The sequence below is a fragment of the Aquila chrysaetos genome, chromosome 15 (assembly GCF_900496995.4).
Source record: "Aquila chrysaetos chrysaetos chromosome 15, bAquChr1.4, whole genome shotgun sequence".
Taxonomy (NCBI): domain Eukaryota; kingdom Metazoa; phylum Chordata; class Aves; order Accipitriformes; family Accipitridae; genus Aquila; species Aquila chrysaetos.
Genome location: NC_044018.1, coordinates 691,882 through 705,715, shown reverse-complemented (window position 1 = coordinate 705,715; position 13,834 = coordinate 691,882). Strand labels below are relative to the sequence as shown.

At 38.1% G+C, this 13,834-nt stretch overlaps 1 protein-coding gene across 11 annotated transcripts in view; it reads left to right on the top strand.

The window, feature by feature from the left end:
• The window catches only part of DTNB (dystrobrevin beta), a 214,767-nt gene that overhangs the window by 16,470 nt on the left and 184,463 nt on the right, over nucleotides 1-13,834 (top strand). For 10 of the 11 annotated variants that reach the window (XM_030037505.2, XM_030037503.1, XM_030037509.1 and 7 more), the window contains exons 3-6: nucleotides 922-989; nucleotides 4,903-4,983; nucleotides 6,960-7,173; nucleotides 12,230-12,315. In XM_030037505.2, coding sequence (XP_029893365.1) covers nucleotides 923-989; nucleotides 4,903-4,983; nucleotides 6,960-7,173; nucleotides 12,230-12,315 — 448 coding nt within the window. In that variant the 5' untranslated portion in view covers nucleotide 922. Of the gene's footprint in view, nucleotides 1-921; nucleotides 990-4,902; nucleotides 4,984-6,959; nucleotides 7,174-12,229; nucleotides 12,316-13,834 lie in introns of those variants that run through there. The other variant, XM_030037511.1, reaches the window with a different exon arrangement.

Here is a 13,834-nt window from a genome sequence, read left to right as displayed (position 1 = left end):
TTTTTTAGACATTTTTAAAACATTTAATGAGTTGTGAACCTGGTAACAAAAGAACAATGTAATGTAGTAATTTTAAGTGAAATTTTACACTGATACTGAATTAAGTTGCTTTTTATTTTCTGCTGGAGTTGACTGAAATTTAGCATCTGTCTTTTAGGACTCCATAGTGAAGTAATCCATAAGAAATACTAAATTGTCCCTATGCTCCCTTACCTTGGGTATAACTTCCACTATGTTGCTGTCACTTCCTTAATCTGTTTTCCTAAGAAAGGGAGGCCTGTGTGTCCAAACTGCATGGGTTTTTTTTCTTTCCATCTTAATTACATTTAAGGTCTTTACTTCCCTGACAAATATGAATTGACCCCGGGCATCAGGTTTCAAAGTTTCACCCCCAAACCCAACATCCTCACAAAAACCCTAAGCAGGGAAGAGGAGTATTATTAATCTCTGTCAGCCAGGGAAAGGAATGTAATAAGCTTTCTCTTTTTGAACACCAAAGTCTCTAACATGCAAATCCATAGGGCTCTGCACTTCATTGGCTCAACTGCTCACGGAGAGGTCTTGCTGGCTTTGTATTTTGCAAACAAAATCTCTTTGAACAGAAAGCAATTCTTTACATGATATTGCTGTGTATATGTATGCAGCTCTGAGTTCTGCAAACTTAAGATTAGCAACTAAAAGGTTTAGAATTAATGTTTCCTGTGCTGTGCACCACTTTAAAAGGCATTAACAAGTCTAAAGTCTATCTTTCCGTTATGGAATACGATCCTTATGAAGAGATGTTTGTCCTTCTACTGGTCTTTTCATTTACCAAATATAATCAAACTGTTTCAATTGAGGTATAACATAATGTTGTTCACAGTAATTTGCTCTTGTAACAGAAATTCTAGCACAAACAGTGTTTGCCATTTTTGTCTTCAGAATGATTGAGGAGAGTGGGAAGAGGAGGAGGACAATGGCAGAGAAGAGACAGCTGTTCATGGAAATGAGTAAGTAAGAAACTCGAAGACATAATGTCACTTATTCTTTACTGAGAGCTTTGCTTTGATAGTTTTACCAGATCATTTACATCTTGTTTCCACGAGACCATTACCTCATCTACTGAAAAGTATCCTGGGTGCTCTTGGGTGCTGGTCAGGAGAAGAATACAAGAGGTGGGTCACAACTGCCTAAAAGGTCATTCATTTCTAGGTTTTGTGAGGCTCCTTTTTTAAGGAACATTCACGTTTCTCATATATGGCAATATCTAAAGTTTGTGGACAACTATTAAAATAAATAATGACAGACTGATCACCTTTTATCTTACAAAAAAAAAAAACCCACCAAAAACCCAAAACAAAAGTTGCACCACAGTGCTAGTGTGACTCAGAAGAGAAACCGTTTGAGGGGTTGTTTTTTGTACAGGACCGTTCTCTGAAAGAGAGGCTGTAATTGTTACTAGAAATCAAATGTCTGTCCAGAGATAATATAATTTCAAGTAATGAGACATAGCCTTTTAAAAAGATATGTGCAATTAGAAGTAAAAGACTCTATGTCTGCATGACATCATGTTATTTTACTTTTCTACAGGAACTGAATGAAATTCCTAGGTTAGGCAAGCATGTCCTATAATTCCAATTATAGGCTGATGAAGGTCTGCCTTAAAACAATAGTATAATCATGCTGTTTTGTTGAAGGAATTCCAAAGTAACATTCTTATTGTGATTGTAAATGTCTTAATGTCAGGAACAATTTCATTCCTGGCTAATTTATATCTGCTTCCTCTCATGTGAGACTGGTCTTGGATAGCTTTTCTCCCCATCTTCCCAGCTTGCTTTGTGTTTGAGTTTATAGTCGTGTCCCTTTTTGGCTTGTTCAGCATATGGCACAAGCTAACTCCTGTAGTCTCCCTGCTGTACACCTCATCTTCTGTTCTTCTCTGCCTCTATTCAGTTTTACTTGGGCAAAGGTGACTGAACTGTGCCTGATATCCTGGATGAAATCTCATTAGAGCCTTTTAAAATGACAATAGGACTTCTCCACTAGAGATACTTTGACTGGTGCATCAGAGTATTATATTTGTCTCATGACTTTGAAGTGGTGTAGTCATCCTGTGATCGTTTAGTACAGAAATTGATTTGCTAGTTTTTAGCTTTGGCTAAATGGTTAAAAATATTCAGAAGTCTTCCAATTATCTTTATACAAGGTGTCTGTTTTTGCAGCTGTGGTTCTTGCTGTTCATTATCAGTGAAAGTGCTGGTGTATAGACATTCCAAATTGCCTTTCTCTGTAAGGCTTTTTAGCATATCAGTATGAGAAATCTAAGGTTTTCAAGCTTCACCTGTCCTGTGGTGGAATATTTCACTATAAAGTGAACACATAAATGTTTTCCTTTCTAGGTGAGCTTCATACACAGAGTAGATCTGCGATGTGTAAAATTGATGCTTTTGGTGACCATTTATTGTTGGTCAACATACAAATTTGCTGAAGTGTTTAGATAATTGCTTGTGTGAGAGAAGAGTAGACCTGGGCATTCACCCATACAGGGCATGCTACCCCAGGATCTGTTTGTTGGTTTTGTAGTACTTACGGAGCTGTCTGACAGGCAAGAGTTCTGTGCAAGCTATTCTAATTTCTCTGAACCACAGAATACATATGGAGCTTATCTTATGGAAGGATATAAAGAAGATGGAGCCAGATTTTTCTCAGCCCAGTGGCAGGATACAAGGCAATGGGCACAAGCTGAAACACAGCAAATTCTGTCTGAATGTGAGGGGAAAAAAAAAACCCCAAACATTTTTACTGTGAGGGTGGTTGAGCACTGGGAGAGGTTGCTGAGCAAAGTTGTGGAGTCTCCATCCTTGCAGATATTCAAAACTCGACTGAATGCAGTGTTGGGCAAATTGTTGTAGCTGACCCTGCTAGAGCAGGGAGGTTGGACTAAGTGATCTACAGCAGTCCCTTCCAGCCTCAGCTATTCTGTGATTCTGAGCTGTATAGCCTTTCTTGAAAACACATCCCATTTTATCTTCAGATAGTTTAGAAGAATGACCTTGTTGAAGCTTTTGTGGTAATGTGACACAGGAAGACAAGAACAGAAAATGGATGACTTTTTGTTGTAGTTTTTGCATGTAGCTGTTAAATGATCTTTTTTTATACATAAAAATATACATACATTTATATTTTATATAGATTTATAAACATATATTTTATATAGGCAAAACGTTTTGTGAAGACTCACAGTCTGTAGAAATGTTTTCTGTGGTTTGAAAGATAGAAGTATACACCCTAACTGAGAGTTTTGAAAGAATATTGCATAGAAAATACAAAATGAGCTATTTTGTTGTAGCCTTGGATCTGAATACTCCAGCTTACATTACCTGGCCAAGTACTTTCCTGAAATATATCAGAGACTCATTTTCTAAAGATGATACTGTGAAATAATGCACTTAAGTTTGTTGCACCATACCATCAAGCAGAACGTTCTTCAGATGTTGGCTAGTCTAGTGCCACTCTTAGGTAAGCAGTCATGGGGAGCCTTGGAGGTCAGCCTTGTCACTGATCTTATGAGAGGCTTTTCACCTCATGTTCTACATCAGTGATGAAGAGAAGTGATTCTTTTATGTCACTTTCAAGACACAGTGCATAGGTCTCTAAGAACAAGCAGATGCTTTGGCATGTGTGCAGATGCTTTGGCATTGTGTTTGTGAAATTGTAATGAAATCTCTAAAAGACAGGAATACTTTCTTAAATATGCAACTCTGAGTCAGTGGGTGCATATACAAAGATAATTCAAATGAGGTATTTGCAAGTTGGTTTCTGAATGCAGAATGTAGGAGGGAATAAGTTACCACCTTTGAGCAAGACTCTCTGATACAGCAATCGGATACCTTCTCGGGAGGATGTGGGTTTGGGTTTTTGTTTTTAAGTACCTTTTAGAAGTTTAGGTTCTATAAGTCACAGTTATCCCCATTTCTCAGTTCTCTATTCATCTAGGCTCTGGCTTTTGAGAGAAATATGAAAGACTGCAGCAGATTCTGCTTTTATGCACTCCCGTGAGAATACAAGAGATGCAGGAGCCATGTGCAACTGGATTGTTTCAGACTACACCTTAGAACTATATTGATTATAGGACATAGCTGCTAATGCTGTTGAAATGTGAGCCATTTAAAAGGAATTTTGGTTTATGATTAATGGGATTTTCAAGACTTGACTTGTTGGCTGCTTCCAAATTAAAATGATCAATACTGGACTTTAAACCAGTATCATTTATCATCTCATTTGATCAGTGTAGGAGGTACACAGGTCTGTTTGGCAGAAAGTTAACACAACTTTCTGAAATTGCTCAAGTTTGTAATGTTCAGGGTAATTGCTGGAACTGGTAGATGTGGTACAGACTAGTGATAGATAATAGCATTCAAATCTTTCATGATGTGGTATTGTTTGAAGGTGTAACACACATCTTGAAGGGGGAGGTTGTTGGTGAAGATAAGATTTTTTTTTTTTTTTTTTTTCTTCTATGCTTTTTCTTCTGCTTCTTGCCTGATCTAGATCTATTTGGGAGACCAAAAGCATGCTCCTGATGGGGCTGCAATGCAGATGGTGGTAGGAATACCAACCGCCCCTTTTCTTTGTCTCTTATCTTTCGTGTACATGTCTTCCAACATCAGTGTGATCCTCTTCCTTACTCACCACTTAATTCTTGCTCTCTTTTAAGGTACTTGTATCAGTCTCAAACTTAGGTCAGTTTATAATATACTGCTGAAAATCACTTTACCATGAGATACCTAATGAAAATCTTTGTCATGTTCATATGACAAAGATGATGTATGTGAAGAAACACATACCATTTTTGAAGTAATTCTCTCAGATAAGCTGAATGTTATAGAGGAAAGAAAAACACAAACTTTTTTTTATTCATAGGAGCACAGAATTTTGATGTCATCAGACTTTCAACGTATCGAACAGCCTGTAAACTGCGGTTTGTACAAAAAAGATGTAATCGTAAGTTATAATTACTCTTTATCTTCAAAAATTTCTCATGCATGATTGTTTAAAATAGTCTACCCATGTGAATATTAAGTATAGCAAGAGTAAGCAAACATTTTGTCAGACAATGGTAGTTGTTACTTAAACTAAACAGAGATTAAATATATAATTAAAAAGAGGCAGCAATCTTTGTCCAATACTCTATAATATCTTCAGGTTTATTCTTAAATTTTTGAAACATTAAAAATATATGTGCCAGCCTGATGTGTTTCAGTTGCCCTAAGTGTTGGATGCAGACAGTCTCAAGCTATTTGAGCTCCTGTTCCATCATGGTGTACTGCAAACCACCTGACAGGCACAGGTATGAGTTTGGTGATGCATTATACAGTCACTAGCATGAAAGTCTGAATCTGATCGTGGTGGCATATATGAACTGTAGCAACCATAAAGAATTCTTTAGGTTCATACCATACTAGTCAGCGTAAGTTTTCTTATTCTCTTCCATGATCCTTTGACCTTGGATAGCTCACCAAAGCAAAGATTAATCCAAGGGTGAATAGGTGACATTACTTTGTGTTCTGCTACCAGTGTTGAATTGGACAAAGCAAAGAGCAGAACAGACTAACGTACACAGGAATAGGTCCCTCCTCCCAGTGAAGTGGAGTTGGTGTGTGTCTGGTGTTGAAGAGGACAGGAGAACAGCTAAGGAGTCCCGTAGAGAACATGTGCAACTGCACACTGCAAATCGTAGCTCCTCTGTAGCACAGCTGACCCTGGGATGTGTGAGTATCTTAGGGCTGTTGTGGCAGTACCCGCAGTGCCTTTAGTTTGATGGATGGCTTACAACTTTTCATTCCTCTGCAAAAGTGTTAGTTCTTGTCTGTAATTCATGCTTTTGAATTAAAAATCTCTCTTAATCAGTAGAGAGGTATTAAGAAATGCTAATTATAGTACATTGCACACTTTGGGCCCAATTCGCTGATGCCATGCATATGTCTTGGGTAACCTTTATACCTGTGTATGTATAGATGAGGCTGTGCATGTATGATCTTTGTCTGGACCACAGGGTGATCCAGGGGCATATGCTTGGTGTGACTAGGTAGCTTGGCTTTTATTGTTGTGTGGTTTTTATGTGAGAAATATAAAGACAAGTTTTAGGTAAGAAATGTTAAAGATCACACTCTTCCTTCAGACCCTTTTTTATAAGTTAAGGAAGATGACAAAAGTTGTGAAGTTAGCAAATAAGTCTGTCCTTTATAACTGTTGGATCATGTTCAGTTTGGACTGATGGATTACTGTTGATCCTTAGATGTCTTGTCCCACTATCATGCATACCTTTCAAGCTTTGGAACATTTTAAAATATTATTTAATGTGGTTCTGCAGATCACTTACTGTGGTTTTTGGAAAACTTTTTCTCTACGTTGTTAACACTTCTTAGATATGCACTAAGATATGGCAGGGTAATTTAGGGAAACGCTTTGGAGTACTAGACCTATGTTTACAAATTATACTCTGGACTTGGCAACTGGATCAACTGGAAACAATCATGGTATAACTGGAACATCAAGTTCCTCCTTCAATACTCAACTACTAGTCAGCATGAAGATGTTCAAAATTATTGTAACCAATTTGTAGTGGATTTAGAATATGGCTGATGTCTTTCTCAAATGAAAATATCTAACTCTGCTAAAATGCACTGCATGATGATGGAAGATCGCTTTTCCCCTTTATCACCTTTTTCTGCCAGAGCACCCAGATGTTGAAGGGTGGAATGAAAGGCATGCAAGATGTCTGGGCACTGCTCTGTTATTTTAAACTAGCTGACACAAACTATGAGTATGAATATCAAGAATCTGTCTCTCACTTTGAATACAGATAAGTAACTGTTCGTTCCAAAATAAAAGCTAACATAGTATTTGGAAACAGTACCATAAAAGTAAGCTTGCATGCATTACAGAATAGAAGTTAATTTTTTTTCCTTTATTTTTAGTTCATCTTGTTGATATCTGGAATATGATTGAAGCCTTCCGAGATAATGGCCTTAACACTTTGGATCATAACACAGAGATCAACGTGTCTCGACTAGAAACAATCATTTCATCCATCTACTACCAGCTAAACAAACGCCTTCCTTCTACTCACCAAATCAGTGTAGAGCAATCCATCAGCCTCCTCCTCAACTTCATGATAGCAGCGTATGACAGGCTAGTAACTCCTCTAGTTGTATTCTTAAACTAATTTTTTCTTTTAGATGAATGCAGCCAACAACTGCATGAGTCTCTGGCAAACTGTCCGCATGCTATTTCTCAAGTTCATGAAACTGTGTGTTGCTCAGACACACACATATATTTAATATCATAGTAGTGCCTGCAGAGATTTACATTGCCACAGAAGCAATGCTTTGTCTTAAAAATTGCTTTCTTAAGAAAAATGAGTTAGTGCCTTCTGGAACTTTGCAGACTGCTGTAAGCCATGTATCTGAACTGAGGATGAAGTGAAACTGTGTTCTGCAGACTGTGATAGAACATGTTAACCTCATGGTGATATAGCACTGTTTTAAAAAGTGAAAGTGTTTTATTGAATCTTGATCAACAAGACCATTTTATAATGCTGCCTTGTTTTGACAGTCAGCCTGCATCCCATTCTAACATGCTGTGACCCTGTAAAGGCTAATTCTCATTTCTTGGCTGGAAGAAGCTTGATTTCTTGTTCAGAGTACTGTCTAGGCATTTCCTTGTGTCCAGGTTTATGAGTTTCTTTCACAGCCTCTTTCTTCACAGTTTGGTCTGCTAATCTTCTTGAGTAGATGTGTCTCTGTGGGTCCTCTGAGTAGCAACTGCAAGTCTTTCACTGCTGTTTAGCACTTCCTACTTTTTGTCTTATCTTTCTCACAGTCAGCTATTACTTCAGTCTTATCTTTCTTCTGCTTTTGCCCTCTCTCCTAGCAGTAGAGAACTGCTTGTGGCCAGGATGCTGTCACAGAGACTGAGGAGTTTTACCCAAGACAATCTGGAGCACTGAATATGCCAAATAGTTGTTGTGTTTGTAATGTCCAGACTTTGATCCTTTCCTAATGTGACTACTATGTATTGTCACCAAACAGAAGCTAGGTTTCCCCCCCACCAAAAAGTACCAAGACTTCAGAACAATCCCTGTCTTGCTAAGGACAGATAAAAACAACACAAAGCTTAGAGCAGGAAGACTGCTATGACAACAGAATCAAATGTGTATTTTTCTGTTTAGTTCTGATTTGGTATTAGTTGTGACACAAGTTGTAAGGGTTAGCTGATGGTTTTAGTTCTTCTGAGACAGTTCACACCAGAAAATACAGAATTTAAAAATAGAAATGGTCATATTTTGGCTCAAAAGATTGAGGCTTTAGAGGTACGTTTTTCTCCCCCACTGCCTCCAACCCTGCAAGTTCTGCCTTTTCTGGAGCCCAAGCAGCATGCTTGATCCCAGCACAGTACCACAGCTTCCCTTTAGATTCCTCTCTGGCACATGGGATTGAGAGAGAAGCTGGGATGCTGTGCTGTGTTGTGCAGTGGGAGAACCAAGAACAAGAGGAGGTGCAGGGCTGAGGCTCCCTCTGCAGGAGGTCATCAACATGGCAGACATTTATTTTCTACAAAAGTACGCATCTGTGCTGGAATTGCATCATTGGGGGAGCAGTGTGGTTACTTGAATGCACATAGTGCAGTAGCTTCTTACAACGTGGTGCTGGTGGTGATGTCACAAAGTCATTAGCATTCCACCAAACAGGTACAAGAATCAAAGATTTGACTAGCGTCTTCCCCATGGAAATATTTAAGTTAGAACTTAGGTAAGTATGAAAAATGCTCACAATGAACGCTTCACTGGAACCCATACAACACTGATCATGGTGCAGGAATGATGGCTCGTACTGCATCAGTGGTGCGTTGTGAGGAGGAACGGCTGTGGTATGACATTCCTTGCTGCTTTCTCCCACAGAGCTTTGCATGGGTGTATGACAGTTTATTCCTGGTCTGTTTTTCCCAATAGCTTCTCATGGTTTTCCAAAGTCCCTGGCACCTCAGTGTAAAGGCTTATTCCCTGACCCCATTTGATTGTTTCAGAGCAGTCACGTTTTTATTTCATTGTTTCTAGAAATCGCATTTAATGTGACAGTGGGTTTAGTTGCTCCAGCTTCTTTTTTCTTTTTAAATTGTAGGTATCAAACCACACTGTATGTTGGTAATAAAGCAGTGTGCAATAAGGGGGAGGGAGAGGATGACCAACAAAAAAGTGAGGCAGTGAGTTGGCGACCAAAGTGTGGAGTGATGCGATTAGGAGGAGCCTTGTAATCAGCAGAGCTGAAAGGCGCTTACTTCAAGCATATGCATATACATAAGGAAATGCCGACAGATCAGCATTGTGCAGAAAGCTCTTGTGCCTTTTCTGGGAACTGAGCATGACCGGGTGCTCTCTGAAGAGGCTGTACACTATTGCATGCAGCTTGGGGATCAAAGAGGAGGAATTAGAGGTCTGATTGCTCTAGAGAGGATGCGGTGGGAGAGCTGACACAACTGGAGTGCTGCAGTGGGTTCTTTAGGATGGACAGACGAGGAGGGGGAGTTGCCCTTTATGTGACAGAGCAGCTGGAGTGCACGGAGCTCTGCCTGGGGATGGATGATGAGCCAGCTGGGAGTTTGAGTCAGGGTTAGTGGGCAGACTGACATGGACATCATTGCTGTGGGCATCTGCTACAGGCCGCCGAGATAGGAGGATGTAGAGGATGAGGCTTTGGAACTGGAAGAAGCCTTATGTATGCAGGTCCAGTTTTTAAACAAGTCCCTTGGTTCTATTTCCAATCCTGAGAACTCCTGATTGTTACAGGAGTTTCAAACTCAAATTGAAAGTTCTGCCCTTTTTCCTTTTGATAGGGAATTCAGCAGATTGAATAGCATTGGTACAAAAATTGATTTTGGCAAGTTGCTTAATAATTACACCTCTACGAGATTGCAGGGGGAGGAGTTTGGGGTTTTTTTGTGATTAATAAACAGAATGTCAGCAGAAGCAGGCCTAATGTCTGAAGGCACCATAAGATACCTCTGCAAGGATAAGTTTGTGTCCTGTGAGGAGATATTGATGGCTTTAGTCACTTGTTTTTTCTGGAAATTAATACAAAGCTGAACTCTCTTTTTAGAGAAAATGAATGTCTATTAAAAGGGAAGGGAGAGGGGGGCTGAGACTATAACTTAAGGAGATTTGAATTAGCTAGTAAGATTTGCTCAGATAAAAGTGGAGGTCAAGGCTTGAAGAGGATGAACTTTTTCAGACAATCAATTTCAGATATAGTCAAGTTTTTTTTTTTTTTTTACACACAGAGGGAGTGCCAACTTATTCTTTTGAGAAAGCTATTTAAGAGAAAAGACAGAAATAAAACAGGATGGCTGAGATCTTTACCTTGTTGTTAACCTTATAGCCTTTATATAGCTTGAGATAAATATCTAATGTGTTTAGTTTTCTCCCTTTGCTTAGTTTCTTCAAACAGCAGTTAAAAGGGTACTGGATATCAACAAAGTGATGGCCTTTGAATTGCCATTCCTCTTCACAGCTCTTCCTGCAGTTGTAGCTGTAGGAGAGATTGCCTCTTCTCTAGAGGGAATATTTGAAAAATACTCTTGAGTCTGTAGTAGAGAAATAGTGTATTCTATTTCGGGTACTTCTCAGCCTGAGAAAGGTGGACAGTCTTTACCTCACCATGGAGTGTGAAATGTTACCAGAAGATAATATATGGATATTAACTCTGCATGAGAAAAGGCGCGGGGGGGGGGGGGGGAGTTATTTGGTTACTTCCTGATGTCTCCATCTGGTTGCTCGTCTGTCACTGACATTAGACCTTGTCACTACTTCAATACCATGAGCCAATATTTACTTTGAATAATTCTACTCTTAACACTTTCCAAGTGCTAGTCATCCAAGTGCAAATGTTAATTATGCATCTCGTTTCCACTGAGAAGTACTCTAGAGTTCTTCTAGATCTCTTCCAATACTCATCATGTATTTTCCCCATCATTGTATTTTCCATGATAGTACAAATTATCTGTCCAATACATTTAATTACAGTTACTTGAACTTATTTTAGTTCTTTTTCTCCTTTTATATGTGGCTTTGACTTTCTTGGTGGTTTATCAGTCTGTACCACTGTTGCTGTTTATAGTTAAGGATAATGACTCAGTATGTTTCTGTTTGGCAATAAGTTGCTCAGAATTCCAACAGCTTTTACCCACGTTCACACGCATTTCTTTTGCCTTACGTGCCCCTAAACCAACACTCAACCAAGTTCACAGTAACAGTGGCTTTACACTGAGATCACCACACTGTGGCTGTCTTAATACCATGTATTGGATGTTCTCTGACTCCTGTCTTTATTACTATGAAAGACAGAGAAAATCAGGAGACAGGGAGGCGGGATGTATGCCTTCTGGGCCAGCGCTAAGCTGGGAGAAACTGTTACTGATGTCAACTGTGCTGTGCTTTAACCCAGCAGGCTGCCTTCTGTGTTCCTGGTGACTTGATTCCTTCATAATTTCATCCTTATCTTTCTTTCTGGTAACAGGAATAATACACGTAGCTGTTTCTACATGTCATACAGTGCTGAATGGGCTTTTCATACTTTCCATAGAGACAAATTCATTTTCTCTTGCTGATACTAGAAAATTATTCCACAAATGCGCCATCTTTTCTGATAGTACAGCAGCTTTATTAACTTAAATTAGAATAAAACATTGTTCACATTATTCCTGTTCTATGTGGTATATTCAGGATATTGTACAACTTCTCCATTAGCTATCAATTACTGTACTACTTTTAGAATGAAATGTGTATTTCAACATCAGAGTTTAAATCAAGAAGTAAAAATTTAAAACAACTAACAAAGGGTAGCAGAGGAAAAAATGAGATGTATTACAGTGAGCAGATGTATTTTAATGGAAAAAATTAACACATTACTTTTTTATAGGACAGTTGTGGGAGGAACAAGACAAATGGTAGTCTCTTTGTCTGTGCATTTTTCATAATTGTGCAAGAAAATTTGATTTGCGATTAGACACTTGTTAACTCTTCCAATATATTAAAAATACTAGTGTTATCACTGTTTTAACGTTATATTAAATAGTTTTGGCACATCTTAGTAGTTAATGGAGGGCATTTATGCATTCCCTTCCTAGGCCTCAAGTACTTTTGTTACTTATCATTCTATGTAGCGATTACTTACCATGTAATTTTTTTTCACAGTGAGGGCCATGGGAAGTTGACGGTATTTTCAGTGAAAGCTATGTTAGCAACAATGTGTGGCGGTAAAATACTGGACAAACTAAGATGTAAGTATTTTCAAGAAAATCAAACCATTTTATGAAATATTTTTCTTTTCATTACTGGCCACATATGTTTTATTGTATTAAGTTCTGAAAGCTAACTTCTTTGCCTATTCAGCGATCTTTATACTGAAATGAACCTTGCTATATTAATGTTGTTGTTACACATGCCATCTGCTGGCCATAAAACATACCGGGTTTGTTATTGAGTATGCTTTACAAGTACATTTGTTTATTTTGAAATGCTTGGGCACTTCTTTAAATGTAAAACTTCAGGTCTGATTTTTCTGATAGTAATGTCAAATTGTTGCCATTTTCCCTATTTTGAGGATGTTGGGGGGCTTCTGTATATCTTCTCCTTCATCTGAGGTGTTCTCTGCGTCTTCTCATTCTGTAATTCCAGCTTCTCAGTTCTTATTTTTTAACTCTTTTATTCTCTCTTAATCTTACTTCCTTTTTTCTTATTTCCATGAGTCTTCTGCTATAGCAGTAGAGAACCAGTGATATCCATAAATACTGGTTTTGTCCTTCAGTAGTAATTCTTGTTCTTCTATCTTTCTTAGTGCCAAGGTGTACTGTTGTTATGGGTGTTCCTTCATTTCATTTCCACCCTGAAAAGTTGGGAAGTTAATCTTACTGTCAGTGCCAGATTTTTACTGTTCAGGTCTTGTCTTTTTCACTTCACCCTAAATTCCCTTTGTGAAAGTTATCTTGTAATAATTAATTCCTCCTAATCTCCATCTTTGTCATTCACTGTAAATAATTCTTTAGAGTTTTCTACATCGTTAAGCTTCTTTATTATATTTGCTTTAAAACTAGCAATGTGAAATACTAGTGTGCTGAATTAAACTACATGACAAGGTCTGAAAAATAGTGAGAAATAATTGCATGCACATACTAATATTAAGGCTGCACATGTTTCAGTACCAGGAAATGCAGTGTTTTTTTAATCTTGTAGTAACTATAAAACTCTCCAATTAAAAACAAAGCTGCAGGTGACTAAAGATTAGTGTTAAGTAAAGGGGACAGGCATATATGACAGAGGATATTTAAGACTTCTTAAGCATTTTTAACCAATGAATTACCTCTATAAAACGTGCAAGATCAAATACTGGGGGGAAAAGATAGAGACTGTGTCTCCTCACTAAAAGATTACATTTTGGATTCAATTAAGGTAAGATTTGAGGAGGTTGTGGTATATGAGCAGTTCAGTAGAGGCCTGGGACAGAAAAGGAGCATTATTTCTAGAATTAGCAAGACAGTACTGAAACACATCAAGAAAATGGCAATGTGACCTTTTTAGTGGAAAAGGCAATTAACCACTGGAATTAAATGTTACAGGAATCAGTAAACTTTTGATGTTTTCAGACAAAGACCTAGATATCGTTCTGGAAGCTATATTAAGCCTCAAGTTATTGATTCAAAAGGTGGCTAGTTAAGATGCTTTCACCTTAAGGACATCTTATTTAATAATCCTATTTAACAGGTGTGTCTAGTCTTAAAAATTAAAATTTGTGCATTTAAT